Raw genomic sequence first — 27,869 nt, 5'->3', positions numbered from 1 at the left:
TGCGCATGCGCGGTGAGGGCGTGGGGCACGTGGAGGGGGGCTGGGATGGACTGGGAGGGACTGGGATAAACTGGGAGGGACTGGGATGGACTGGGATGGACTGGGAGGGACTGGGATAAACTGGGAGGGACTGGGATGGACTGGGATGGAACTGGGATGGACTGGGAGAGACTGGGATGGACTGGGAGAGACTGGGATAGAACTGGGAGAGACTGGGATGGATTGGGATGGAACTGGGATAAACTGGGAGAGACTGGGATGGACTGGGAGAGACTGGGATAGAACTGGGAGGGACTGGGATAAACTGGGAGGGACTGGGATAAACTGGGATAGAACTGGGATGGACTGGGAGAGACTGGGATGGACCGGGATGGACTGGGATGGAACTGGGAGAGACTGGGATGGATTGGGATGGAACTGGGATAAACTGGGAGAGACTGGGATAAACTGGGATTGAACAGGGATAAACTGGGATGGACTGGGATAAACTGGGAAGGACTGGGATGGACTGGGAGCAAACTGGGATGGACTGGGATGGACTGGAAGGGAATTGTCCCCAAACCCCCTGGGAATGTCCCCAAACCCTCTGGAATTGTCCCCGACACTCTGGAATTGTCCCCAAACCCCCTGGGAATGTCCCCAAACCTCTGGAATTGTCCCCAACCCTCTGGAATTGTCCCCAAACCTCTGGAATTGTCCCCAGACCCTCTGGAATTGTCCCCAGACCCTCTGGAATAGTCCCCAAACCCCCTGGAATTGTCCCCAAACCCCCTGGGAATGTCCCCAAACCTCTGGAATTGTCCCCAATCCGCTGCCACGGGGGCCCTGCGGGGGGTGCTCACCCCGGGTGGGTTTTGGGGAGAAAAATCCGATTTTTGGGACACTGGATCGGCCTTTTGGGGTGGCGTCCGCTCCTTTTTGGGGGGTCCCCATCACCCCTCCCCCGTTTTTTTTTTGGGGGGGTATTTTTTTGGGGTGGGGGCACGCTCAACCCCCCCCCCCCCAAAAAAAATTTTGGGAAGGGGGCGCCGCGCGTGGAATTTTTTGGGGGGGCGGGGAATGCGGTGCGGGAGCGGCCGCCCCTCCTCATCCTCCTCCTCCTCCTCCGTCACCGCGGGGGCCAGGCTTGAGCTTCATCGTCATCGCCATCCTCTTCCTCCCCGCATCCATCCCAAAAAAATCCCCAAAAAATCCCCAAAAAAATCCACCCCCCCCCCCAAAAAAAAAACCCAAAATCCATCCCGGCGAGCGCGGCGCTCCCATGGTGCGGGAAGGCGGCATGGCCCGGACCCCCTCCAGCTCCACGCAGGACATCCAGATGGACGTGCTGGACAACGCCGCCCTCCAGGTGACACCCCCGCCGCGGATTTGGGGCATTTTGGGGCATTTTGGGGGTTTTGGGGGGATTTTGGGGGGTGGCAGCATCGCCCGCGCCGCCCCGCACCGAGGGAGCAGCGCGGGTGGTGGGGGCGTCCCGTGGAATTCCGCCGTGGGATTGGGGGGAAAATCCAACCTCACCCCCCAGTTGGACACCCCCGAGGGGATTTTGGGGGGTTTTGGGGCGATTTGGGGGATTTTGGGGGGTTTTGGGGGGTTTAAAGGGGCGATTTTGGGAGGTTTTAGGGGCGGTTTGGGGCGATTTGGGGAGGTTTTGGGGGGGGTTGGAGGGAGTTTTGGGGGGATATGGGGGATTTGGGGGTGATTTTGGGTTATTTGGGGTGATTTTGGGTGATTTTGGGGGTTTTTGGGGGATGGCAGCATCGCCCCGCAGCGAGGGAGCAGCGCGGGTGGTGGGGGCGTCCCGTGGAATTCCGCCGTGGGAAGGGGGAAAATGGGGTTCACCCCTTCCCGCAACCCCAGTTGGACACCCCCGAGGGGATTTTGGGGGGTTTTGGGGCGATTTGGGTGATTTTGGGGGGATTTGGGGCGGTTTTGGGGGGATTAAAGGGGCGCTTTGGGGCGATTTTGGGAGGTTTTGGGGGGGTTGGAGGGAGTTTTGGGGGAGTTTTTGGGGGGATATGGGGAATTTGGGGGGATTTTGGGTTATTTGGGGTGATTTTGGTGGGTTTTGGGGTGATTTGGGTGGTTTTGGGGGGTTTAAAGGGGTGCTTTGGGGCGATTTTGGGAGGTTTTAGGGGCGGTTTGGGGCGATTTTGGGAGGTTTTGGGGGGGGTTGGAGGGAGTTTTGGGGAAGTTTTGGGGTGATTTGGGGTTATTTGGGGTGATTTTGGTGGGTTTTGGGGTGATTTGGGTGATTTTGGGGGGATTTGGGGCAGTTTTAGGGCGGTTTTGGGGGTGCTTTGGGGCGATTTTGGGGGGTTTTAGGAGCGATTTGGGGGGTTGTGGGGGGAGTTTTGGGGGAGTTTTGGGGGGATTTGGGGGTGATTTGCGGCGATTTGGGGGGATTCTGGGGGTTTTGGGGGGATTTTGCGTGATTTTGGGGCGATTTTGGGGGGATTTGGGGGGTTATAAGGGGCGATTTGGGGCGATTTTGGGAGGTTTTGGGGGGTTTTGGAGGGAGTTTTGGGGGGATTTGGGGGATTTTGGGGGGATATGGGGGATTTGGGGCGATTTTGGGGGGTTTAAAGGGACGCTTTGGGGTGGTTTTGGGGGGAGTTTTTGGGGAGTTTTGGGGGGATATGGGGTGATTTTGGGGGGTTTTGGGGGGATTTGGGGTGATTTTAGGGGGTTTTGGGGGGAGTTTTGGGGCTATTTGGGGGGAATTTTGGGGGGTTTTAGGGGCGATTTTGGGGGGATTTGGGGGGAATTTTGGGGGGATTTGGGGCGATTTTGGGGGGATTTGGGGGGAATTTTGGGGGGATTTGGGGCGATTTTGGGGGGATTTGGGGGGAATTTTGGGGGGATTTGGGGCGATTTTGGGGTGATTTTGGGGCAATTTGGAGGGGTTTTGGGGGGAGTTTTGGGGGAAGTTTTGGGGAAAGTTTTGGGGGAAGTTTTTGGGGTGTTTTGGGGGAATTTTGGGGAATTTGGGGGGAATTTTTTGGGGGAATTTTGAGGGAATTTTGGGGGAGATTTTGGGAGGAATTTTGAGGGAATTTTGCGGAAATTTTTGGGGAATTTTCAGGGAATTTTGTGGGAATTTGGAGGGAAACTTGATGGAATTTTCGGGGCAATTTTTGGGGAATTTTGATGGAATTTTCGGGGAAATTTTTGGGCACTCCTGGCTGGAATTTTGGGTGGAATTTTGGGGTTCCAGCTCTCCCCCCTGCGTGCCCAGGGCCGCTACGGGCGGCGCAAGAGCCGCTTCAAGCGCTCGGACGGGAGCAGCTCCTCCGACACCACCTCCAACAGCTTCGTCCGGCAGGTGAGCGGAGATTTTGGGGGTTCACAGAGATTTTTGGGGGTTCACAGAGATTTTTGGGGGGTCTTGGATTTTTTTGGGGGGTCCCGGAGTTTTTTGGGGGGGCCCTGAGCTCCTTTGTAACCCGGGATTTGAGGTGGGGTCGCCCCGGAGCCGATCCGAGCGTGGCCTCGGGACTTTCCAAAATCTCATCTCCCCCCTCCCAAAATTAAATTACAGTCCCCCAAAATTAAATCACGTCCCCCAGAATTAAATCACGTTCCCCAAAATTAAATCACGTCCCCCAAAATTAAGTCACGTCCCCCAAAATTAAATCACGTCCCCCAAAATTAAGTCACGTCCCCCAAAAATAAATCACGCCCCACAAAATCTCATCTCCCCCTCCCAAAATTAAATCACGTCCCCCAAAATTAAATCACATCCCCCAAAATCTCATCCCCACACCCAAAATTAAATCACATCCCCTCAAAATCTCATCCCCACACCCAAAGTTAAATCTCATCCCCCCCAAAAATAAATCACATCCCCCAAAATCTCATCTCCCCTCCCAAAATTAAATCCCCCCAAAATCTCATCCCCCCCCTCAAAATCACATCCCCCCCCTCCCAAAATTAAATCACGTCCCCCAAAATCTCATCCCCACACCCAAAATTAAATCACATCCCCCCCAAAATTGCGTCCCCCCCTCCCAAAATTAAATTACATCACCCAAAATCATGTCCCCTGTGCCCAAAACTTAATTACATCTCCCCCTCCCAAAATCACATTCCCCCTCCCAAAGTTAAATCACATCCCCCCAAAATTAAATCACATCTCCCAAAATTAAATCACGTCCCCCAAAATTAAATCACATCCCCCCAAAATCTCATCCCCACACCCAAAATTAAATCTCATCCCCCCAAAAATAAATCACATCCCCCAAAATCTCATCTCCCCCCTCCCAAAATTAAATCAAATCCCCCCAAAATTAAATCACGTCCCCCAAAATTAAATCACGTCCCCCCAAAATTAAATCACATCCCCCCAAAATCTCATCCCCACAACCAAAATTAAATCTCATCCCCCCAAAATTAAATCACATCCCCCCAAAATCTCATCCCCCCTCCCAAAATTAAATCCCCACTCCAAAATTCCATCCCCCACACCCAAAATTAAATCCCCAGGGAGGGGACACAGCCCTCCCCCCACCCCGTACCAAATTCTCTCTCCCCAAATTTGGGCCCCTCCCCACCCCCGTTCCCCTCCCCCCGCCCGGCTCTGGGCTAAAAATAGCCGGGGTGAAACCTGAGCCCCCCAAAACCCGCCCCGCCCCCCCAAAAACCCGCCCCACCCCCCCAAAAACTGCCCCGCCCCCCCAAAAACTGCCCCGCCCCCCCAAAAACTGCCCCGGCCCCGCCGGCATGGAGACCCCCGGGAGAGACCCCCGGGCTGCCCCGGTGAGAGACCCCCGGGACCCCCAAATCCCCCCCCACAACCCCCCGGACCCCAAAATCCTCCCCACACCCACCCAGGACCCCAAAAATCCCCCCCACACACACAACCCCCCAGGACCCCCCAAATTCCCCCCGGTCCCACACCCCAGGGACCCCCCAATGCCCCCCACACGCCCCCAGACCCCCCAAATTCCCCCTACCTGCCCCACAGCCCCCAGGGACCCCCCCAAATCCCTCTCACACCCCCCAGGGACCCCCCAAATTCCCCCCTACCCGCCCTACAGCCCCCAGGGACCCCCCAAATCCCTCTCACACCCCCCAGGGACCCCCCAAATTCCCCCCACCCGCCCCACAGCCCCCAGGGACCCCCCAAATCCCTCCCACACCCCCCAGGGACCCCCCAAATCCCTCCCACACCCCCCAGGGACCCCCCAAATTCCCCCCTACCTGCCCTACAGCCCCCAGTGACCCCCCAAATCCCTCTCACAGCCCCCAGGACCCCCAAATTCCCCCCGGCCCTACAACCCCCAGGACCCCCCGTTCCCCCTCCCCACCCTCATCTTGGGGTCCCCTCTTCTCCCCCGGGGGCTTGGGGGGGCTGGGGGGTTTTTGGGTGGTCTGGGGGGTTTTTGGGGTGCTTGGGGTGTTTGGGGTTTTGGGGTCTGTGGGGTGTTTGGGGGTGTTCGGGGTTTTTGGGGTGTTTGGGATCTGGGGGGTTTTGGGACCTGTGGGGTGTTTGGGGTTTTGGGGTCTGGGGGGTTTTTGGGGGGTCTGTGGGGTGTTTGGGGTGTTTGGGGTCTGTGGGGTTTTTGGGGGTGTTTGGGGTTTTTGGGGTGTTTGGGGTCTGGGGGATTTTGGGATCTGGGGGGTTTTGGGACCTGTGGGGTGTTTGGGGTTTTTGGGGTGTTTGGGGTGTTTGGGGTCTGGGGGGTTTTTGGGGGGTCTGTGGAGTGTTTGGGGTTTTTGGGGTGTCCCTGGGGTGTCCCAGCTGTCCCCTGCCCCGGGGGACACTCGGGGGTGGCACCGGTGTCACATTCCCGGGTGGAGTGACAGGGACAGGGACAGGAACGGGGACAGCGACAGCTGCGGTGTCCCTGTCCTGCCCCTCCCTGTCCCCTCCCTGTCCCCTCCCTGTCCTGCCATGTCCCCGTCCCTGTCCCTGTCCCATCCCTGTCCCCTCCCTGTCCCCTCCCTGTCCCTGTCCCCGTCCCTGTCCCTGTCCCCTCCCTGTCCCCTCCCTGTCCCTGTCCCCGTCCCTGTCCCTGTCCCATCCCTGTCCCTGTCCCATCCCTGTCCCTGTCCCATCCCTGTCCCCTCCCTGTCCCCTCCCTGTCCCTGTCCCCGTCCCTGTCCCTGTCCCCTCCCTGTCCCCTCCCTGTCCCTGTCCCCGTCCCTGTCCCTGTCCCATCCCTGTCCCTGTCCCATCCCTGTCCCTGTCCCATCCCTGTCCCCTCCCTGTCCCCTCCCTGTCCCTGTCCCATCCCTGTCCCTGTCCCCTCCCTGTCCCCTCCCTGTCCCCGTCCCTGTCCCTGTCCCATCCCTGTCCCTGTCCCATCCCTGTCCCTGTCCCATCCCTGTCCCCTCCCTGTCCCCTCCCTGTCCCTGTCCCATCCCTGTCCCTGTCCCATCCCTGTCCCCTCCCTGTCCCTGTCCCGTCCCTGTCCCTGTCCCTGTCCCTGTCCCATCCCTGTCCCTGTCCCTGTCCCTGTCCCTGTCCCATCCCTGTCCCTGTCCCATCCCTGTCCCTGTCCCTGTCCCTGTCCCTGTCCCATCCCTGTCCCTGTCCCATCCCTGTCCCTGTCCCGTCCCTGTCCCTGTCCCTGTCCCGTCCCTGTCCCCTCCCTGTCCCTGTCCCTGTCCCATCCCTGTCCCTGTCCCTGTCCCGTCCCTGTCCCTGTCCCTGTCCCTGTCCCGTCCCTGTCCCCTCCCTGTCCCTGTCCCTGTCCCATCCCTGTCCCTGTCCCTGTCCCATCCCTGTCCCTGTCCCATCCCTGTCCCTGTCCCATCCCTGTCCCTGTCCCGTCCCTGTCCCTGTCCCTGTCCCGTCCCTGTCCCCTCCCTGTCCCTGTCCCTGTCCCATCCCTGTCCCATCCCTGTCCCTGTCCCTGTCCCTGTCCCGTCCCTGTCCCTGTCCCTGTCCCTGTCCCGTCCCTGTCCCCTCCCTGTCCCTGTCCCTGTCCCGTCCCTGTCCCTGTTCCCGTCCCTGTCCCATCCCTGTCCCTGTCCCGTCCCTGTCCCTGTCCTGCCGTCACCCCGCCGCGGTGGCACCGGGGTGGCACCGGGGGCTCCAGGGTGGCTCCAGGGTGGCACCAGGTGGTGCCGGGATGGCTCCAGGCAGCCCCAGGGTGGCACCGGGGTGGCTTTGGGCAGCCCTGGGTGGCTTTGGGCAGCACTGGGTGGCACTGGGCAGCACCAGGTGGCTCTGGGTGGTACCGGGTTGGCACCAGGCTGGCTTTGGGCAGCCCTGGGTGGCTTTGGGTGGTACCGGGTTGGCACCAGGGTGACTCTGGGCAGCCCCGGGTGGCTTTGGGCAGCACTGGGTGGCATTGGCCAGCACCAGGTGGCTCTGGGTGGTACCGGGATGGCACCAGGGTGGCTCCGGGCAGCCCCGGGTGGCTTTGGGCAGCACTGGGTGGCTTTGGGCAGCACTGGGTGGCACTGGGCAGCACCAGGTGGCTCTGGGTGGTACCGGGATGGCACCAAGGTGGCTTTGGGCAGCCCCGGGTGGGTTTGGGCAGCACCGAGGTGGCACCAGGGTGACTCTGGGCAGCCCCAGGGTGGCTTTGGGCAGCACCAGGTGGCTCTGGGTGGTACCGGGATGGCACCAGGCTGGCTTTGGGCAGCCCCCAGGTGGCTCCGGGCAGCCCCGGGTGGCTTTGGGCGGGCACAGCGCCGGGCAGCGGCAGCAGGGCCGGGCCGGGGTGCCCGGGCAGCGGCTGAGCCGTGCCCGCCGCGCGGTGCCAGGGCTCGGCCGAGTCGTACACCAGCCGCCCGTCGGACTCGGACGTGTCGCTGGAGGAGGACCGCGAGGCGCTGCGCAGGGAGGCCGAGCGCCAGGCCATGGCCCAGCTGGAGAAAGCCAAGGTGGGCAGCCCGAGTGACCCGGGCACCGGGACCCCCGGGACCCCCGGGAGCCCTGGCACCAGCACCGGGACCCCCGGGACCCCCAGGAGCCCCGGCACCGGGACCCCCAGCCCAGGCACCAGGACCCCCCGGGACCCCTGGCACCAGCACAGGGACCCCCCGGGACCCCTGGCACTGGCACCAGGACCCCCAGCCCTGGCACCGGGACCCCCGGGACCCCTGGCACCAGCACCGGGACCCCCCGGGACCCCTGGCACCAGCACAGGGACCCCCCAGGACCCCTGGCATCGGCACCGGGACCCCCAGCCCGGGCACCAGGACCCCCCGGGACCCCTGGCACTGGCACTGGGACCCCCCGGGACCCCTGGCACTGGCACCGGGACCCCCAGCCCTGGCACTGGGACCCCCCGGGACCCCTGGCACTGGCACCGAGACCCCCAGCCCTGGCACTGGGACCCCCCAGCCCTGGCACCGGCAACCCTCGGGAACCCCTGGGACCCCCCAGCCCGGGCACTGGGGGTGGAATCTCCCCATTTTGGGGCGGAATCTCCCCGTTTTGGGGTGGAATCTCCCTGTTCTGGGGTGGAATCTCCCTGTTTTGGGGCGGAATCTCCCCATTTCGGGGTACAATCTCCCCGTTTCGGGCTGACACCGAGGGGGATCTCCCCGTTTTGGGGTGACAGTGGGGTGGGATCTTCCCATTTTGATGTGACAGAGGATGGAATCTCCCTGTTTCGGGGTGGAATCTCCCCATTTTGGGGCAGAATCTCCCCATTTTGGGGTGGAATCTCCCCATTTTGGGGCAGAATCTCCCCGTTTCGGGGTGGAATCTCCCCATTTTGGGGCAGAATCTCCCCATTTTGGGGTCGAATCTCCCCATTTTGGGTTGGAATTTCCCCATTTTGGGTGGGATCTCCCCGATTCGGGGTGACAGGGGGGTGGAATCTCCCTGATTCGAAGTACAATCTCCCCATTTCGGGGCAGAATCACCCCGATTCGGGCTGCCACCGGGGGGGATCCCCCCGATTTGGGGTGGAATCTCCCCATTTTGGGGTGGAATCTCCCCGTTTCGGGGTGGAATCTCCCCATTTTGGGGCAGAATCTCCCCATTTTGGGTTGGAATTTCCCCATTTGGGGTGGAATCTCCCCATTTTTGGGTGGAATCTCCCTGTTTCGGGGTGGAATCTCCCCATTCTGGGGCGGAATCTCCCCATTTTGGGGTGGAATCTCCCCATTTTGGGGCGGAATCTCCCCATTTTGGGGTGGAAATCTCCCCATTTTGGGGCAGAATCTCCCCATTTCGGGGTGGAATCTCCCCATTTCGGGGTGGAAATCTCCCCATTTTGGGGTGGAATCTCCCTGTTTCAGGGCGGAATCTCCCCATTTTGGGGCGGAATCTCCCCATTTTGGGGTGGAATCTCCCCATTTTGGGGTGGAATCTCCCTGTTTCGGGGCGGAATCTCCCCATTTTGGGGCGGAATCTCCCCATTTCGGGGCGGAATCTCCCCATTTCGGGGCGGAATCACCCCGATTCGGGCTGCCACCGGGGGGGATCCCCCCGATTTCGCTGTGGGGGCCGCTGCCCACCCCGTGCCCACCCCGTGCCCACCCCGTGCCCGCCCCGTGCCGTGCCCAGACCAAGGCGGTGGCGTTCGCCGTGCGCACCAACGTGGGTTACCGCGCCGCGGCCGCCGACGAGGCGCCCGTGCCCGGCCTGGCCGTCAGCTTCGAGCCCCGCGACTTCCTGCACATCAAGGAGGTGGGCGAGGGCTGGGGAAGGGCTGGGGGGGGTCTGGGGGTGTCTGTGCCCCCGGGGGAGTTTGGGGGTGTTTGTCCCCTGGGGTGGGTTTGGGGTGTTTGTCCCCCCTGGGGTGGGTTTAGGGTGTTTGTCCCCCCTGGGGTGGTTTGGGGTGTCTGTCCCCGCGAGGTGGGTCTGGGGGTGTTTGTACCCCCGAGGTGGGTTTGGGGGTGTTTGTCCCCTGGGGTGGTTTGGGGTGTTTGTACCCCTGGGGTGGTTTGGGATGTGGTTTTAGGTGGTTTTTATACCCCTGGGGTGGTTTGGGGTGTTTGTCCCCTGGGGTGGGTTTTGGGGTGGTTTTAAGGTGGTTTTTATACCCCTGGGGTGGTTTGGGGTGTTTGTCCCCCCAGGGTGGTTTGGGGTGTTTGTCCCCCCAGGGTGGGTTTGGGGGTGGTTTTAAGGTGGTTTTTATACCCCTGGGGTGGTTTGGGGTGTTTGTCCCCCGAGGTGGGTTTGGGGTGTGTGTCCCCATGGGGTGGTTTGGGGTGGTTTTAGGTGGTTTTTATCCCCCTGGGGTGGGTTTGGGGATGGTTTTGAGATGTTTTATCCCCCTAGGATGGGCTTTTAGGGGGGTTTAAGGTGTTTTTTTAATCCCACTGGGTGGATTTAAGGTGTTTTCCTGCCTGGAGTGGTTTTTTGGGGTTGGTTTTAAGGTATTTCCCCCCCTGGAATGGGCTTGGGATGGGTTTTAAGGTATTTTTCCCTCCTGGAATGGGCTTGGGATGGATTTTAAGGAATTTTTCCCCCTGGGATGAGTTTGGGGCATGGTTTTAAGGAATTTTTCCCCCCTGGGATGAGTTTGGGGCATGGTTTTAAGGAATTTTTCCCCCCTGGGATGAGTTTGGGGCATGGTTTTAAGGAATTTTTCCCCCCTGGGATGAGTTTGGGGCATGGTTTTAAGGAATTTTTCCCCCCTGGGATGAGTTTGAGGTGGGGTTTTCAGGTTTTTCCCCCCCGGGATGAGTTTGGGATGGGGTTTAAGGTATTTCCCCCCTGGGATGAGTTTGGGGCTAGTTTTAAGGTTTTTTTTTTCCCTCTGGGGTGGTTTTAAGGCGTTTTCCCCCCTGGAATGGGCTTGGGATGGGTTTTAAGGTGGTTTTTCCCCCTGGAATCAGTTTGGGGCAAGGTTTTAAGGTATTTTTCCCCCCTGAGATGAGTTTGAGGCAGGGATTTAAGGTATTTTTTCCCCCTGGGATGAATTTTGGGCTAGTTTTAAAGAATATTTCCCCCCGGGATGAGTTTGAGGTGGGATTTTAAGGCATTTTCCCCCCTGGAATGGGCTTGGGCTGGGTTTTAAGGAATTTTTCCCTCCTGGGATGAGTTTGGGGTGGGATTTTAAGGCATTTTCCCCCCTGGAATGGGCTTGGGCTGGGTTTTAAGGAATTTTTCCCTCCTGGGATGAGTTTGGGGTGGGATTTTAAGGCATTTTCCCCCCTGGAATGGGCTTGGGCTGGGTTTTAAGATGTTTTCCCCCCTGGGATGAGTTTGAGGCAGGGTTTTAAGGAATTTTTCCCCCCTGGGATGGGCTTGGGATGGATTTTAAGGAATTTTTCCCTCCTGGGATGAGTTTGGGGTGGGATTTTAAGGCATTTTCCCCCCTGGAATGGGCTTGGGCTGGGTTTTAAGGTGGTTTTTCCCCCTGGAATCAGTTTGGGGCAGGGTTTTAAGGTATTTTTTCCCCCTGGGATGAGTTTTGGGCTAGTGTTAAGGAATATTTCCCCCCGGGATGAGTTTGGGGTGGGATTTTAAGGCATTTTCCCCCCTGGAATGGGCTTGGGCTGGGTTTTAAGATGTTTTCCCCCCCTGGATGAGTTTGAGGCAGGGTTTTAAGGAATTTTTCCCCCCTGGAATGGGCTTGGGCTGGGTTTTAAGGAATTTTTCCCTCCTGGGATGAGTTTTGGGACTGATTTTAAGACTTTTTCCCCCTTTTTCTGGTGCAGAAGTACAACAACGACTGGTGGATCGGGCGGCTGGTGAAGGAGGGCTGCGAGGTGGGCTTCATCCCCAGCCCTGTCAAGCTGGAGCAGATGCGGCTGCTGCAGGAGCAGAGGATGAGGCAGAACCGCCTGAGCTCCAGGTGAGGCTCAGCCCTTCCTCCTCCTCCTCCTCCTCCTCCTCCTCCTCCTCCTCCTCATCTGTCACGGTTTGACACCGGCGCCCCCGTGAAAACTCAATTTCTCAGTTGAACGCCATGAGACGCGATGGAGAACAGAGCAAAGCACGCCCGAGGTTCATAACAGAAAAGAAAAAATTATTAATCTATTATTATAAAAGAAAAAAAGGGGGGAAAAAAAAGCTAGATATAAAGATTAAAATGAATATTTTACAAAGCGTTCTTCGTCCCACCGCTCAACTCCAACAAACCACAGGAGACACAATCCGGGCCCCAGTCAGGTTCCCCCCTCCAGACCATCGAGATTTCGTTTATTGGGGGACACAGAGTCTCTCCTGTCCCCCAAAACCACAGCTGGAACACCCTGGGCTTCCCTTCACACCTGGAAAAGTTCGCCCTGGTGACCCTTCTCCTGTCCTGAGAGGAAAATAAAATAAATAAAACAACAGGTTTGCATTTTTGGGACCACAGTCCCCCCCATTTTCCCCTGGGGTCCAAAAACAGAGATTTTCTTTTCTTCTCTGAGTATGGGGGAACCACCACAAACCAAACTTTTCTCTGTTCTCTCCACTCCTGTTTTGTCCCAGCTGGAGCAGGTCTCTTGGCTCACCAGCATCCTCCTAAAATTCAGTTTTTCCTGGAAGAGAAAATTAATTTCAGTTTGTGTGTCATGGTTTGACACAGGCACGATGCCGGCACCCCCACGAAAATTCAATTTCTCAATTAAACGCTGTGAAACGCAATTGAGAACAGAGCAAAGCACGCCCGAGGTTAATAACAGAAAAAAAACTTTATTAAGCTATTACTATAAAAGAAAAAAAGGGTGGAAAAAAAGTAGATATAAAGATTAAAATGAAAATTTTACAAAGCGTTCTTCCTCCCACCGCTCAACTCCAACAAACCACAGGAGACGCAATCTCCTCCAGGAAAAACTGAATTTTAGGAGGATGCTGGTGAGCCAAGAGACCTGCTCCAGCTGGGAAAAGACAGGAGTGGAGCAAACAGAGAAAAGTTTGGTTTGTGGTGGTGCCCCCATACTCAGAGAAGAAAAGAAAAGAAAATCTCTGTTTTTGGACCCCAGGGGAAAATGGGGGGGACTGTGGTCCCAAAAATGCAAACCTGAACTGTTGTTTTCTTTGTTATTTTATTTTCCCCTCAGGACAGGAGAAGGGTCACCAGGGCAAACTTTTCCAGGTGTGAAGGGAAGCCCAGGGTGTTCCAGCTGTGGTTTTGGGGGACAGGAGAGACTCTGTGTCCCCCAATAAACGAAATCTCGATGGTCTGGAGGGGGGGAACCTGACTGGGGCCCGGATTGTGTCTCCTGTGGTTTGTTGGAGTTGAGCGGTGGGAGGAAGAACTTTGCAAAGTTTTCATTTTAATCTTTATGTGTATTTTTTTTCCCTTTTTTTCTTTTATAGCAGTAGCTTAATAAAGTTTTTTTTTTCCTATTTTTAAGCTTAGGCCTGACACCCACGGTGAGCTGCTGACAAAACCACCTCTGTCTCTTTATCCAGAGAGAGAAACTCTGGGGGAGGAACGGAGACATCCCAGATTTCTCCACCCTTCCATCTGCAGGGGGTTCCAATCCTTCCACCCTTCGGATTATTTAGTCAGTCCTTCCTCTCCCCCACCCATTCCAGAACCAAAAAATGCAAATTCTTGGGAATTCTGCTTTTAACCCCTCCGCGTCCTCAGAGCCGCGCCCACCTTCAATTGCTCAACATCCAAATTAACTTCTTCCTTCCTTAAAAATCCATTTTTTGTGCCAAACCACCACAAATCTCTCTCCAGCGCCGAGCCATCCCCTCCCATCTCTCTCATTTTTCTCTCTCTTTCTCTTTCCCTCGGCAGCAAATCGGGCGATGCCTCCACCTGCAGCCTGGGCGAGGCGGCGCCGCGCCGGCCCACGCCCCCCGCCAGCGGTAAGGGCGCCCGGGTCGGGGTCCCCTCGTGCCCTCCCCACCTCCAGCAGGCAGGACCACCCCATTTCCCTCTGCTCCTGTCCCTCCTCCCCTCCGGCACCTTTTCTCCTTTCCTTCCACCCCCTCTGCTCCTTCTCTTCCCCCCCTGCTCCTTTTTTTTCCACACCCTCTCCTCCTTTTCCTCCATCTCCTTTTTCTCCTTCTCTTCCACCTCTGCTGCTTTCCTTCCACCTCCTCTCCTCCTTTTCTTCCTCCTCTCCTCTTTTTCTTCCACCCCCTCTGCTCCTTTTCACCTTTTCTTCCTCCTCCTCTGCTTCTTTTCTTCCCCACCTCTGCTCCTTTTCTCCTTTCCTTCCAGCCCCTCTGCTCCTTCTCTTCCACCTCTGCTCCTTTTCTCCTTTTCTTCCTCCTCTGCTCCTTTTCTTCCTCCTTCACTCCTCCTTTCCTTCCACCCCCTCTGCTCCTTTTCTCCCTTCCTTCCACCCCCTCTGCTCCTTCTCTTCCACCTCTGCTCCATTTCCTTCCTCACCTCTGCTCCCTTCCTTCCACCTCTGCTCCTTTCCTTCCCCATCTCTCCTCCTTTTCTTCCCCAATTTTGCTCCTTTCCTTCCACCTCCTCAGCTCCGTTTCTTCCACCCCTTCTCCTTTTCTTCCCCACCTCTGCTCCTTTCCTTCCCCAAATCTGCTCCTGTCCTTCCCCTTCTCTGCTCCTTTTCTTCCCCCTTCTCTCCTCCTTTTCTTCCCCTCCTCTCCTCCTTTTCTTCCACCTCTGCTCCTTTCCTTCCCCAAATCTGCTCCTTTTCTTCCACTTCCTCTCCTCCTTTTCTTCCCCATCTCTGCTCCTTTTCTTCCCCCTCTGCTCCTTTTTTTCCACCTCCTTTTCTCCTTTCCTTCCCCAATTCTGCTCCTGTCCTTCCACCCCCTCTCCTCCTTTTCTTCCACCTCTGCTCCTTTTCTTCCCCATCTCTGCTCCTTTTCTTCCCCAAATCTGCTCTTTTCCTTTCACCCCCTCTGCTCCTTTTCTTCCCCAAATCTGATCCTTTCCTTCCCCACCTCTGCTCCTTTCCTTCCACTCTGCTCCTTCTCTTCCACCTCTGCTCCTTTTCTCCTGTCCTTCCACCTCCTCTGCTCCTTTTCTCCTTTTCCTCCCCACCTCTGCTCCTTTCCTTCCCCAACTCTGCTCCTTTTCTCCTTTTCTTCCACCTCTGCTCCATTTCCTTCCTCACCTCTGCTCCCTTCCTTCCACCTCTTCTCCTTTCCTTCCACCCCCTCTCCTCCCGTCCTCCCCCACCTCCATCTCCCCTCCCTCCATCCCCATCATGGCTCTCTTCTCTCCCGGCCCGGCCCCGCCAGGCTTTTCCTTTGGCCCCGATGAGTTAGAGGAGGAGGAGGAGGAGGAGGAGGAGGAGGAGGAGGAGGAGGAGGAGGAGGAGGCTCTGGAGAGGCAGCAGCGCTCCCCCAAAAGTAGCGTCAGCAGCGTCACCACCCCCCCCGCGCACGGCCGGCGCATCCCTTTCTTTAGGAAGGTAACGGCCCCGCCCGCTCGGCACCTAAGGGTGCTGGCGGGGATGGGGCACCCGTGGGTGCGCCTCGTGGGGCTGGGGGCACCCCACGGGCTGGGGTCACCTCATGGGGCTGGGGGCACCCTTGGGTGTGCCTCATGGGGCTGGGGGCACCCCATGGGAGTGCCTCATGGGGTCACCCCGCAGGGCTGGGAGCACCTCATGGGGCTGGGGGCACCCATGGGGTCACCTCATAGGGTCACCCCATGGGGCTGGGGGCACCCATGGGCTGGGGCCACCTCATGGGGCTGGGGGCACCCTTGGGTGTGCCTCATGGGGCTGGGGGCACCCCATGGGAGCGCCTCATGGGGTTAGGGACACCCATGGGTGCGCCTCATGGGGTCACCCCGCAGGGCTGGGAGCACCTCATGGGGCTGGGGGCACCCCGCAAGGTCACCCCATGGGCCTGGGGGCTCCCATGGGTGCGCCTCATGGGGCTGGGGGCACCCCAATGGAGCTGGGAGCACCCCACAAAGTCACCTCATGGGGCTGGGGGCACCCATGGGGTCACCTCATAGGGTCACCCCACGGGGCTGGGGGCACCCACAGGGTCACCCCACAGGCTGAGGGCACCCCATGGGGTCAATCCACAGGATTGGGGTCACCCCATAGGGTCACCCCACGGGGCTGGGGGCACCCATGGGCTGGGGGCACCTCATGGGGTTAGGGGCACCCATGGGTGCACCTCATGGGGCTGGGGGCACCTCCTATGGGCACCCCGCGGGGCTGGGGGGTCTCGCGCTGCCCTGGTGCCGTGGGGCCGGCTCCTCCTGCTGTCAGCGGGATGGATCGGTCCGTGGCTGTGACCCCCCCCAGCCCATGGAATGGATCAGTCCATGGCTGTGATCCCCCTGTGTTGTCAGTGGAATGGATCAGTCCATGGCTGTGATCCCCCCCAGCCCATGGAATGGATCAGTCCATTGGCTGTGATCCCCCTGTGTTGTCAGTGGAATGGATCAGTCCATGGCTGTGATCCCCCCATGGACTGTGGGGTGGATCAGTCCATGGCTGTGACCCCCCCGTGTTGTCAGTGGGATGGATCAGTCCATGGCTGTGATCCCCCCATGGTCCATGGAATGGATCAGTCCATGGTGACTCCCCCCCGCCCATGGAATGGACCAGTCTGTGGCTGTGCCCCCCCCAGCCCACGGAATGGACTGGCCCATGGTGACCCTCCCAGCCCATGGAATGGATCAGTCCATGGTGACTCCCCCCATGGTCCATGGAATGGATTTGTCTATGGTGACCCCCCCTGCCTATTGAATGGACCAGCCCGTGGCTGTGACCCCCCCATGGTCCATGGAATGGATCACCCCATGGTGACCCCCCCATGGTCCATGGAATGGATCACCCCATGGTGACCCCCCCATGGTCCATGGAATGGATCACCCCATGGTGACCCCCCCATGGTCCATGGAATGGATCACCCCATGGTGACCCCCCCCCACCCACGGAATGGACCAGTCCATGGTGACCCCCCCCATGGTCCATGGAATGGACCAGCCCATGGTGACCCCCCCCCCACCCACGGAATGGACCAGCCCGTGCCCCCTCCCGGCCGCCTCCCCCCGCAGTGTGCGCATGGTGTGTTCCAGCACGGCCGCTGTCCCCCCCCGCGGTCAGAATGGACCATTCCTGACCCCCCTGAGCTCAGCGGAACCTGGGGGGGTCCGGGAGCAACCATTGAGCGGGACGGGGGGGTACGGGTGCAACCACCCTGGGGCACACGCGTGTCCCCTGTGTCACGCTCGAGACTCTGGTCTCGCACACACGTGTCCTTTGGGGCACCCTGAGCGTGACACGCGTGTCCCTGCGTCAGCTCTGGGTGACACGCGTGTCCCCTGGGTCACACGTGGGCCACTGCTCACCCCAGTGGTCACACGCGTGTCCCTGGGGTGTCACACCTTGGGTGTCACACGCGTGTCCCTGGGGTCACACGCGTGTCCCTGGCCCAGGCGGGTGTCACAGCCATGACCTTGTGGTGTCACATGCGTGTCACTGGAGCGTCACCCCCGTGCCTGCGCTAACACGCTACCAAACACGCTAACACATGCTAATACACGCTAAGACATGCTAGCACACGCTAACACATGCTAACACATGCGTGTGCCTGTTTGTCTCCCCCCGCCTGCCGGCCGCAGCCAAGCAGAGGCAGAAGTCGGTGAGCAGCGCCCCAAAACCCCAAAAACCCCAAAAAAACCCCCAAAACCACCCCAAAATCCCCCCAAAACCCCAAAAACCCACCCCAAAAACCCCACCCGGGGGTGCCCCCCATTCGCAGCCCCCCAAAAACCACCCCAAACCCCCCCGGGGGTGCCCTGCGCCTCCAAATCACCCCCAAAATCTCACCCGGGGGTGCTCCCTGCTCGCAGCCCCCCAAAACCCAAAAATCCCCAAAAACCCACCCCAAAAACCCCCCGGGGGTGCCCCATGCCCCCGCGGCCCCAAATCACCCCAAAACCCCCACCCGGGGGTGCCCCCTGCTCGCAGCCCCCCAAAACCCACCCCAGACCCCCAAAACCCACCCCAAAAACCCCAAATCACCCCAAACCCTCGCCCGGGGTGCCCACGTCCCCAAAACCCACCCCAAAAACCCCAAATCACCCCAAACCCCCTGCCCAGGGTGCCCCTCGCTCGTAGCCCCACAAAACCTACCCCAAAGCCCCAAATCACCCCAAAACCCACCCAAAAACTCCACCTGGGGGTTCCCCGTGCCCCCACACCCCCAAATCACCCCGTACCCCACCCTGGGGTGCCCCGCGTCCCCAAATCACCCCAAACCCCTCGCCCGGGGGTGCCCCCTGCTTGCAGCCCCCCAAACCCACCCCAATTCACCCCAAAACCCGCCCCAGATCACCCCAAAACCCGCCCCAAATCACCCCAAAACCCACCCCAAATCACCCCAAAAACCGCCCGGGGGTGCCCCCCGCTCTCAGCCCCCCAAATCACCCCAACCCCCCGGGGTGCCCCCCTGATGCCCGTGGTGCCCCCAGAGCGAGCACGTGCCCCCGTACGACGTGGTGCCCTCCATGCGCCCCATCGTCCTCGTGGGACCCTCGCTCAAGGGCTACGAGGTCAGGGGGTCTGGGGGTTTGGGGGTCCGGGGGGGCTTGGGGGGTTTGGGGGGTCCCAGGGGGTTTGGGGGTTGGGGGTCCCGGGGGGTTTGGGGGTCCCGGGGGGTTTGGGGGGTTTGGGGGTTGGGGGTCCCGGGGGGTTTGGGGGTCCCGGGGGGTTTGGGGGGTTTGGGGGTTGGGGGTCCCGGGGGGTTTGGGGGTCTCGGGGGCTTGGGGGAGTTTGGAGGTCCCAGTGTGTTTGGGGGGTTTTGGGGGGTCCCGGGTGGGGTCCCGGGCTGTTTGGGGGGTCCCGGGGGGGTCCTGGTGGGTTTGGGGGGTCCCGGGCTGTTTGGGGGTTTGGGGGGTCCTGGGGTTTGAGGGGTTTGGGGGGTTTGGGAGTCCCGGTGGGTTTGGGGGTCCCAGGGAGGTCCTGGTCTGTTTGAGGGGTCCCGGGGGGGGGTCCTGGTGGGTTTTGGGGGTCCCGGGCTGTTTGGGGGGTCCCGGGGGGCTCCCGGTGGGTTCGGGGGTCCCGGGTTGTTTGGGGGTCCGGGGGTCCCACGCTGCCCCCGTGCCCCAGGTGACGGACATGATGCAGAAGGCGCTGTTCGACTTCCTGAAGCACCGCTTCGACGGGCGGTGAGCGGGACCCCCACCCACGGGGGACCCCACCCACGGGGGACCCCACCCACGGGGGACCCCCACCCACGGGGGACCCCACCCACGGGGGACCCCCACCCCATAGAGGGACCCCCACCCACGGGGGGACACCACCCACGGGGGAACACCACCCACGGGGGGACACCACCCACGGGGACCCCCACCCACGAGGGACCCCCACCCACGGGAGACCCCACCCACGGGGGACCCCCACCCACGGGGGGACACCACCCACGGGGGACCCCCACCGACGGGGGACCCCACCCACGGGGACCCCCACCCACGAGGGACCCCCACCCACGGGAGACCCCACCCACGGGGGACCCCCACCCACGGGGGGACACCACCCACGGGGGACCCCCACCCACGGGGGACCCCCACCCACGGGGGGACACCACCCACGGGGGACCCCCACCCACGGGGGGATCCCCGCCGCGGGACCCCCACCCACGGGGGACCCCACCCACGGGGGACCCCACCCACGGGGGACCCCACCCACGGGGGACCCCCACCCACGGGGGACCCCACCCACGGGGGGATCCCCAACCCATGGGGAGACCCCCACCCCATAGAGGGACCCCCACCCATGAGGAGACCCCCGGCCCATGGGGAGACCCCCACCCACGGGGGACCCCCACCCACGGGGGGACCCCACCCACGGGGGACCCCACGCATGGGAGACCCCCACCCACGGGGGACCCCACCCACGGGGGGACCCCACCCATGGGGGACCCCCACCCACGGGGGACCCCCACCCACGGGGGACCTCCACCCACGGGGGACCCCCACCCACGGGGGGACCCCACCCACGGGGGGATCCCCAACCCATGGGGCGACCCCCACCCCATAGAGGGACCCCCACACACAGGGACCCCCACCCCATAAAGGGACCCTTGACCCCATAGAAGGACCCCTGACCCAGGGGGGGACCCCCACCCACCCCACCCCACAGAGGGACCCCCGGACCCGGCAGGGGGAACCTGACCCCACGGCCACCCCGGGGTGGGGGTGACAGCAGGGGGGTGACAGCGGGGTCAGGAGGTGGCTTTGGCTGTGGGGTGACACCGGGGTCCTGGGGGTGACCGTGGGGTGACACCGGTGTCCCGTGGGGGGTGACCACCCGTGGGTGTCCCCGCGTGTCCCCAGGATCTCCATCACGCGTGTCACGGCCGACATCTCGCTGGCCAAGCGCTCCGTGCTCAACAACCCCAGCAAGCACCCGCTCATGGAGCGTGCCAGCGCCCGCTGCAGCCTGGGTACGGCCCCGGGCACCCCGGGCACCCCCGGGGACACCCCCGGGTACCCCTGAAACCCCCCCGACCCCGGGTACCCCCCTGGGGACACCCCCGGGTACCCCTGAAACCCCCCCGACCCCGGGCACCCCCGGGGACACCCCCGGATACCCCTGAAACCCCCCCGGATACCCCCCGGGCACCCTGGGCACCCCCTGAAACCCCCCCGGACACCCTGGGCACCCCCAGACACCCCCTGAAACCCCCCCGGATACCCCCAGGTACCCCAACGGGCACCCCCTGGGCATCCCCCAGATACCCCTGAAACCCCCCTCGGGCCCCGGGCACCCCCAGACATCCCCAAAACCCCCCTGGATACCCCCAGACACCCCCGGGCACCCCCAGGCAACCCCCAGATACCCCCCAGACACCCCTGAAACCCCACTGGGCACCCCTCGGATACCCCCCGGGCATCCCCCAGGCACCCCCGGATACCCCTGAAATCCCCCTCAGGCCCCGGGCACCCACGTGGGCACCCCCCCGGATACCCCCGGACACCCCCAGACACCCCTGGCACCCCCCAGATACCCCCTGGGCACCCCCCGGGACCCCCCAGATACCCCTGAAACCCCCCTGGATACCCCCCCGGGACCCCCGGGCACCCCCAGACATCCCCGGGATAATTTCTGTATATAAATAATATATGTTAGTATATAATAGATATATATATAAATAGTAGTATATTTATTTCTATTAATTCATATATTTAATGGAATATACGTTATGTTAGGACCCTGTCCCCGTGTCCCCTGACTGTGTCCCCATGTGTCCCCTGTCCCTGTGTCCCTGACCCTGTCTCCGTGTCCCCATGTCCCCTGACCCTGTCCCCATTGTCCCCACATGTCCCCTAACCCTGTCCCCGTGTCCCTGACCCCGTCTCCGTGTCCCCATGTCCCCTGACTGTGTCCCCATTGTCCCCATGTGTCCCCTGACCCTGTCCCCGTGTCCCCACGTGTCCCCTGACCGTGTCCCCATGTCCCCTGTCCATGTCCACGTGTCCCCTGACCCTGTCCCCGTGTCCCGACATGTCCCCTGATGGTGTCCCCATGTCCTTGACCGTGTCCCTGTGTCCCTCACCATGCCCCGTGTCCCTGACCGTGTCCCATGTCCCTCACCATGTCCCGTGTCCCATGTCCCTCACCATGTCCTGTGTCCCTGACCATGTCCCGTGTCCCTCACCATGTCCCCGTGTCCCTGACCGTGTCCCATGTCCCTCACCATGTTCCATGTCCCCGTGTCCCTCACCATGCCCCGTGTCCCATGTCCCTCACCGTGTCCCGTGTCCCTCACCGTGTCCCGTGTCCCCAGCCGAGGTGCAGAGCGAGACCGAGCGCATTTTCGAGCTGGCCCGGACACTGCAGTTGGTGGCCCTGGACGCCGACACCATCAACCACCCGGCCCAGCTGGCCAAGACCTCGCTGGCGCCCATCATCGTCTACATCAAGATCACCTCCCCCAAGGTGGGCACGGCCCCTCCCTGCCACCTTGGGCATGTCCCCGTGGCCACCCCGGCTGTCCCCCTGCGGCCACCCTGGGCGTGTCCCCATGGCCACCCCAGGTGTGTCCCCACGGTCACCCCAGGTGTGTCCCCACGGCCACCCCGCTGTCCCCACAGCCACCCCATCCATGTCCCCATGGCCACCCCGGCCATGTCCCCACGGCCACCCCAGCTGTCCCCACGGCCACCTTGGCCATGTCCCCACGGCCACTCCGGGTGTGTCCCCGTGGTCACGCTGGGCGTGTCCCCGTGGTCACCCTGGGCGTGTCACCACAGCCACCCCAGGCATGTCCCTGTGGCCACCCCATCTGTGTCCCCGCAGCCACCCCAGGCATGTCCCCGTGGCCACCCCGGGCGTGTCCCCACGGCCACCCCAGCTGTGTCCCCATGGCCACCCTGGCCATGTCCCCGCAGCCACTCCGGTTGTGTCCCCACAGCCACACCAGCCGTGTCCCCACGGTCACCCCGACCATGTCCCCATAGCCACCCCGACTGTCCCCCTGCGGCCACCCCGGCCATGTCCCCATAGCCACCCCGACTGTCCCCCTGCGGCCACCCCGACCATGTCCCCGCGGCCACCCCGACTGTCCCCCTTGGCCACCCCGGCCATGTCCCCATGGCCACCACGGCTGTCCCCCTTGGCCACCCCGGCTGTCCCCCTGCCACCCCGGCTGTCCCCTCCCGCGCAGGTGCTGCAGCGGCTGGTGAAGTCCCGGGGGAAGTCGCAGGCCAAGCACCTCAACGTGCAGATGGTGGCCTCGGACAAGCTGGCACAGTGCCCGCCTGTGAGTGTGCCCCGTGCTGCCAGCCCGACCTGGAATCTGCCCAGCTTGTCCCCGATCTGTCCCGTTGTCCCTGCCCTGTCCCACTGTCCACCCCCCCTGTCCCATTGTCCCCGTCCTGTCCCATTGTCCCTGGCCTTGTCCCACTGTCCTTGCCCTGTCCCACTGGCCCTGACTTGTCCCACAGATCCCTCCCTCTCCCGTTGTCCCTGCCGTGTCCCACTGTCCCCTCCCTGTCCCATTGTCCCCATCCTGTCCCATTGTCCCCTCCCTGTCCCATTGTCCCCATCCTGTCCCATAGGCTCTGCCCCACATTGAGCTGACCCACCCTGTCCCATTGTCCCCTCCCTGTCCCCATCCTGTCCCATAGGTTCTGCCCCACATCCATCTACCCCACCCTGTCCCATTGTCCCCTCCCTGTCCCATAGGTTCTGCCCCACATCCAGCTACCCCTCCCTCTTCCATTGTCCCCTCCCTGCCCCATTGTCCCCACCCTCTCCCGTTGTCCCCTCCCTGTCCCACTGCCTCACCCTGTCCCATTGTCCCCATCCTGTCCCATTGTCCCCTCCCTGCCCCATTGTCCTCTCCTTGTCCCATTGTCCCCATCCTGTCCCACTGCCCCACCCTCTCCCGTTGTCCCTGCCCTGCCCCACTGCCCCTCCCTGCCCCATTGTCCCCTCCCTGTCCCTTTGTCCCCATCCTGTCCCATAGGTTCTGCCCCACATTGAGCTGCCCCTTCCTCTTCCATTGTCCCGTCCCTGTCCCACTGCCCCCTCCCCGCCCCGTTGTCCCCGCTGTGCCCCCCGCCGTGCCCCACTGCCCCCGTCCCTTCCTCAGGAGATGTTCGACATCGTGCTGGACGAGAACCAGCTGGAGGAGGCCTGCGAGCACCTGGCCGAGTACCTGGAGGCGTACTGGAAGGCCACGCACCCGGCCAGCAGCACGCCGCCCAACCCGCTGCTGAGCCGCACCATGGCCACGGCGGCGCTGGCCGCCAGCCCCGCGCCCGTCTCCAACCTCCAGGTACAGGTGCTGACCTCGCTGCGCAGGAACCTCGGCCTCTGGGGCCGCCAGGCCAGCCCCGGCCCACCCGCGGCCCTGCAGGAGCACGCGCTCTGAGGGGACGGCGGGGACAGCGGGGATGCCGGGGACGCCGGGACAGTGGGAACGTCAGGGACATTGGGGACAGCGGGAATGCCAGGACACCAGGGACATTGGGGACACCAGGGATGCCAGGACACCAGGGACATTGGGGACATCAGGAACGCCGGGACAGCAGGGACATTGGGGACATTGGGGACATCAGGAATGCCAGGACACTGGAGACATCAGGGACACTGGGGACAGTGGGGACATTGGGGATGCCGGGGACGCCAGGACAGCGGGAACGTCAGGGACATTGGAGACAGCGGGAACGCCGGGACAGCGGGGACACTGGGGACATCGGGGACAGCGAGAATGCCAGGACACTGGAGACATCAGGGACACTGGGGACAGTGGGGACATTGGGGACACCAGGGATGCCAGGACACCGGCGACATTGGGGACACTGGGGACAGCGGGGACATTGGGGATGCCGGGGATGCCGGGACAGCGGGAATGTCAGGGACATTGGAGACGGCGGGAACGCCGGGACAGCGGGGACATTGGGGACACCAGCGATGCCAGGACACCGGCAACATTGGGGACATCGGGAACGCCGGGACACCAGGGACATTGGGGACAGCAGGGACATTGGGGACACCAGGGATGCCAGGACACCGGTGACATTGGGGACATCGGGAACGCCGGGACAGCAGGGACATTGGGGACAGCGGGGACATTGGGGATGCCGGGAACACCAGGACAGTAGGAATGTCAGGGACATTGGGGACAGCGGGAATGCCGGGACACCAGGGACATTGGGGACATTGGGGACATTGGGGGTGCCGGGGACGTCAGGACAGCAGGAACATCAGGGACATTGGAGACAGCGGGAACGCCGGGACAGCGGGGACATTGGGGACAGCAGGAATGCTGGGACACTGGAGACATCAGGAACACTGGGGACAGCGGGGACATTGGGGACATCGGGGACAGCGGGAATGCCAGGACACTGGAGACATCAGGAACACTGGAGACAGCAAGAACGCCGGGACAGCAGGGACACCAGGGATGCCAGGACACCGGGGACATCGGGGACATCAGGAACGCCGGGACAGCGGGGACATGAGGGACATTGGGGACGTCAGGACACTGGGGACATGAGGGACATTGGGGACATTTGGGACACCAGGCCACTGGAGACATCAGGGATACCAGGGACATTGGGGACAGCAGGGACATCAGGACACTGGGACCATGAGGGACACCAGGGACATTGGGGACACCAGGAACACTGGGGACACCAGGGACACTGGGGACACCAGGGACATTGGGGACACCCCCCCAGCCCTCGGGAGATCCCTGGGGTCAGGGTCACCCTGGGGGACTGTGACACTCCCCAGGTGTGGGATTGTCCCCAAGGTCACCTGTCCTGGGGTCAGGGTCACCCCACAGGACTGTGACACTCCCCAGGTGTGACATTGTCCCCAAGGTCACCTGTCCTGGGCTCAGGGTCACCCCAGGGGACCGTGGTCCTGAGGTTTGGTGTCACCTGCTCTGGGGACACTGGGATTAGGGCCACCCATGGGGTTGGGGTCACCATGGGGGAACCAGAGCCCCCCAGGAGTGGGGGACCGGGGTCACCCCAGGGACCTGCTCCTGTCCCTGGATCCGGGTCGCCCCAGGGACCTGCTCCTGTCCCTGCCGGCGCCGCATTTGGGGTCCCCTGGGAATCTGGGGCTGCCCAGGGGATTGGGGACCCCCTTCAGGAGCCACCCTGGGGTCCCCAGGGAATTGGGGACCCCCTTTGAACTACCCTGGGGTCCCCAGGGAATTGGGGACCCCCTTTGAACCACCCTGGGGTCCCCAGGGGATTGGGAACCCGCTTTGAACCACCCTGGGGTTCCGAGGGGATTGGGGACCCCCTTTGAACCACCCTGTGCCTTCCTGGGGTCCCCAGGGGATTGGGGACCCCCTTCAGGAGCCACCCTGGGGTCCCCAGGGGATTGGGGACCCCCTTTGAACCACCCTGTGCCTTCCTGGGGTCCCCAGGGGATTGGGGACCCCCTTCAGGAGCCACCCTGGGGTTCCCAGGGGATTGGGGACCCCCTTTGAACCACCCTGTGCCTTCCTGGGGTCCCCAGGGGATTGGGGACCCCCTTCAGGAGCCACCCTGGGGTCCCCAGGGGATTGGGGACCCCCTTTGAACCACCCTGGGGTCCCCAGGGGATTGGGGACCCCCTTTGAACCACCCTATGCCTTCCTGGGGCTGCCGGTCTGCCGGACCCCCATTCCCACCCCTCTCAGCGGGGCGAGAATTTGGGGGTGCCCTTCTTGTTGTGGGGGTACCCAGCCCCACCCCACCGTGCCGAGCCGAGTCTGGGGACACACACGGGGAGGGGACACATGTCCTGCCTGTGCTGTCTTGTCGCTAAATCTTCCAGCGAGCTCCACCGCCCTCCCCGTGCCGCTCCCTGCCCCGCTCAGCCCCGCTGCCACCGTGTCCCCCCCTGCCACCACCCCACCAGAGGCTGGCCAGCAGCAGCGTGTGTCCCCCGCTGTCCCCCACTAACCCCCCGCACTAAAGCCGCCCCCGCCCGTCCATCCCCGCATGGTGTGGTCGCTTCTCGCACCCAGGCTCCGCACCCGGCGGACTCGGGGGGCCGCGGGCAGGGCAGGGTCCCCCCGCCGCCCTCCCGCCCGGCTCCCCGCAGCCTGCCCCGCCAGGACACCTTCGAGGCTGCGGGCAGCCGGGATGCGGCGCCCACGGAGCCCGGCGATTCCTGCTGCGTGGACGTCGAGATGGAGCCCGTGGAGGAGGAGCCGCCCGGCGCCGCCCCGCAGCCGCCGCCCGCTGCCCGGGACGGGCCCGGGGTCGCTCGGGGGCTGCGGGGCCGAGCCAAGGGCGAGGAGCCGCTGGCTCGCAGCGATGGGGAGGGCTGGGGTCGCGACGTTTACACCCGTTAAAATCAGGGGGTGCGGGCAGGGGGCTCCCCCCTTCCCCAGCGTTGGTTTTGGGGGGCGGGACAGCCCCGCTGGTTGCCTTTGTGCCCCCCCTGAGCCCGGCCAGCCGTGCCCTGGGGGCTCCCCCTGCTCCTCTTTATGCTGAGGGGGGGTCTCCCCCTTTCCGCAGCCCCCCAACATCTCTCGGGGCCTCCCTGCCCGGCAGGGACAGCAAGTGACCAAAGGGGACCCCGGCGTGTCCCCGTCGCCCTGGCGAGGGGTGAGGGGCCGTGCCCCCCAGGTGCCCCCCGCTTCTCCGTGGTGCTCTGGGACCCCCACCCCAGCAGTGCCCCCCAAAATCCCGAGGCCGTGCCCGCGGGGTGCATGCGGTGTGTGCTGGGGGGGTCCCCGCCGCCCCCCGGCTGTGCCCCCCAAAAGGTGCTCCCGAGGGGGGGTGGGGGTCTGCATGTGTTTGCCTTGGAGGGGCTCTGCCTGAATTTGGGGGGTGGGGGTGTGAATCTGAGCCAGTTTTGGGGGTCTAACCTGTGCTAACAGCTGCCCAGCCCTGGCTTTTTTTGGGGGGGTGTCCCGCTGTCCCCCCCCCCCCTTTCCCCAGCCCCCCTCCCGTTCCAACCCGCCGTGTCCGTCCGTCTGTCCGTCTGTCCGTCCCGCACCCCGGGGCACTGCCTTGTCCCGTGCCCGCCCCGGGGTGTCCCCTGTGCCCCCCACCCCAGCTCGGCGGGGTGACCACACCAGGGTGGCCTTGGGGACACCGCACCAGGGTGGCCTTGGGGGGACACGCCACGTCCAACCCTCCCACCCCGGACGGGGCTTGTCCCACTTCGATGGGGCGACCCCTTTGCCCCCCACCCCCACTTTTTGGGGGTCTCTGCCTTACCCAGACTACCAGCCCGGGTCGGGGGGTTTCGGGGGGAGGCACCCAGCTCTGCCGCCACCCACGTGTGCCTCAGTTTCCCTCTTGTTTTTTGAGGGGGGGGGACTCGGTGTCACTGCCTGCCAAGTGCTTTGAACCCCCTCTGCCACCAAAATTTGGGCAGCGGGGTCTCCCCCCCCCCAAAAAAAAAAAAAAGGGGCAGAGGGATGTCCCGTGTTTATGTCACTCGTGAAACTTTATTAATTTAAAGACGCGACAAAGAAAAATGTTATTTTATTTATTATTTATTTGGTTTGTGTGTTTTGGGGTGGAGGGGGGGATTGGGGGGGGACTCGCCCCGCTCGCTTTGGGTCTTTGTAATAATAAAGATTTTGGTGAGAGCTGCGCCGCTCCTGAGCCTGTGGGGACACGGGGGACATGAGGGGACACGGG

The 27,869-nt window shown here is 62.4% G+C and overlaps 1 protein-coding gene across 5 annotated transcripts; it reads left to right on the top strand.

Moving 5' to 3' along the window:
- The first annotated feature begins 10 nt into the window (after positions 1–10).
- Positions 11–27,817, top strand: CACNB1 (calcium voltage-gated channel auxiliary subunit beta 1). 5 transcript variants are annotated; one of them, XM_085561816.1, is made up of 14 exons: positions 1,213–1,348; positions 3,239–3,325; positions 7,720–7,839; positions 9,476–9,598; positions 11,578–11,714; positions 13,602–13,672; positions 17,376–17,395; positions 18,228–18,308; positions 18,865–18,923; positions 20,091–20,200; positions 21,545–21,696; positions 22,424–22,519; positions 23,354–23,539; positions 26,237–27,817. In XM_085561816.1, exons 1-14 carry the CDS (start codon positions 1,262–1,264, stop codon positions 26,564–26,566), a joined length of 1,659 nt encoding a protein of 552 aa, XP_085417942.1. In that variant the 5' UTR covers positions 1,213–1,261; the 3' UTR covers positions 26,567–27,817. The 5 variants fall into 5 exon arrangements, with proteins under 5 accessions (XP_085417943.1, XP_085417942.1, XP_085417940.1 ...); XM_085561814.1 differs by lacking the exon at positions 17,376–17,395 and adding an exon at positions 15,026–15,198; XM_085561818.1 differs by lacking the exon at positions 17,376–17,395 and adding an exon at positions 15,026–15,198 and having other exon boundaries at positions 1,315–1,348; positions 3,218–3,325.
- Positions 27,818–27,869: the final 52 nt, after the last annotated feature.

This window comes from Lonchura striata, chromosome 27, assembly GCF_050655825.1.
Source record: "Lonchura striata isolate lonStrDom1 chromosome 27, ASM5065582v1, whole genome shotgun sequence".
In the NCBI taxonomy this organism is placed as follows: domain Eukaryota; kingdom Metazoa; phylum Chordata; class Aves; order Passeriformes; family Estrildidae; genus Lonchura; species Lonchura striata.
Note: the sequence above shows the minus strand (reverse complement) of the source record. Positions and strands in the feature narration are given on the sequence as shown.

Coding starts and splice junctions, on each gene's coding strand:
- CACNB1 (XM_085561814.1), top strand. CDS start 1,262: ATGGTGCGGGAAGGCGGCATGGCCCGGACCCCCTCCAGCTCCACGCAG. Junction 3,326..7,719: donor CCAACAGCTTCGTCCGGCAG/GTGAGCGGAGAT, acceptor GCGCGGTGCCAG/GGCTCGGCCGAGTCGTACAC. Junction 18,924..20,090: donor AAGCACCGCTTCGACGGGCG/GTGAGCGGGACC, acceptor GCGTGTCCCCAG/GATCTCCATCACGCGTGTCA.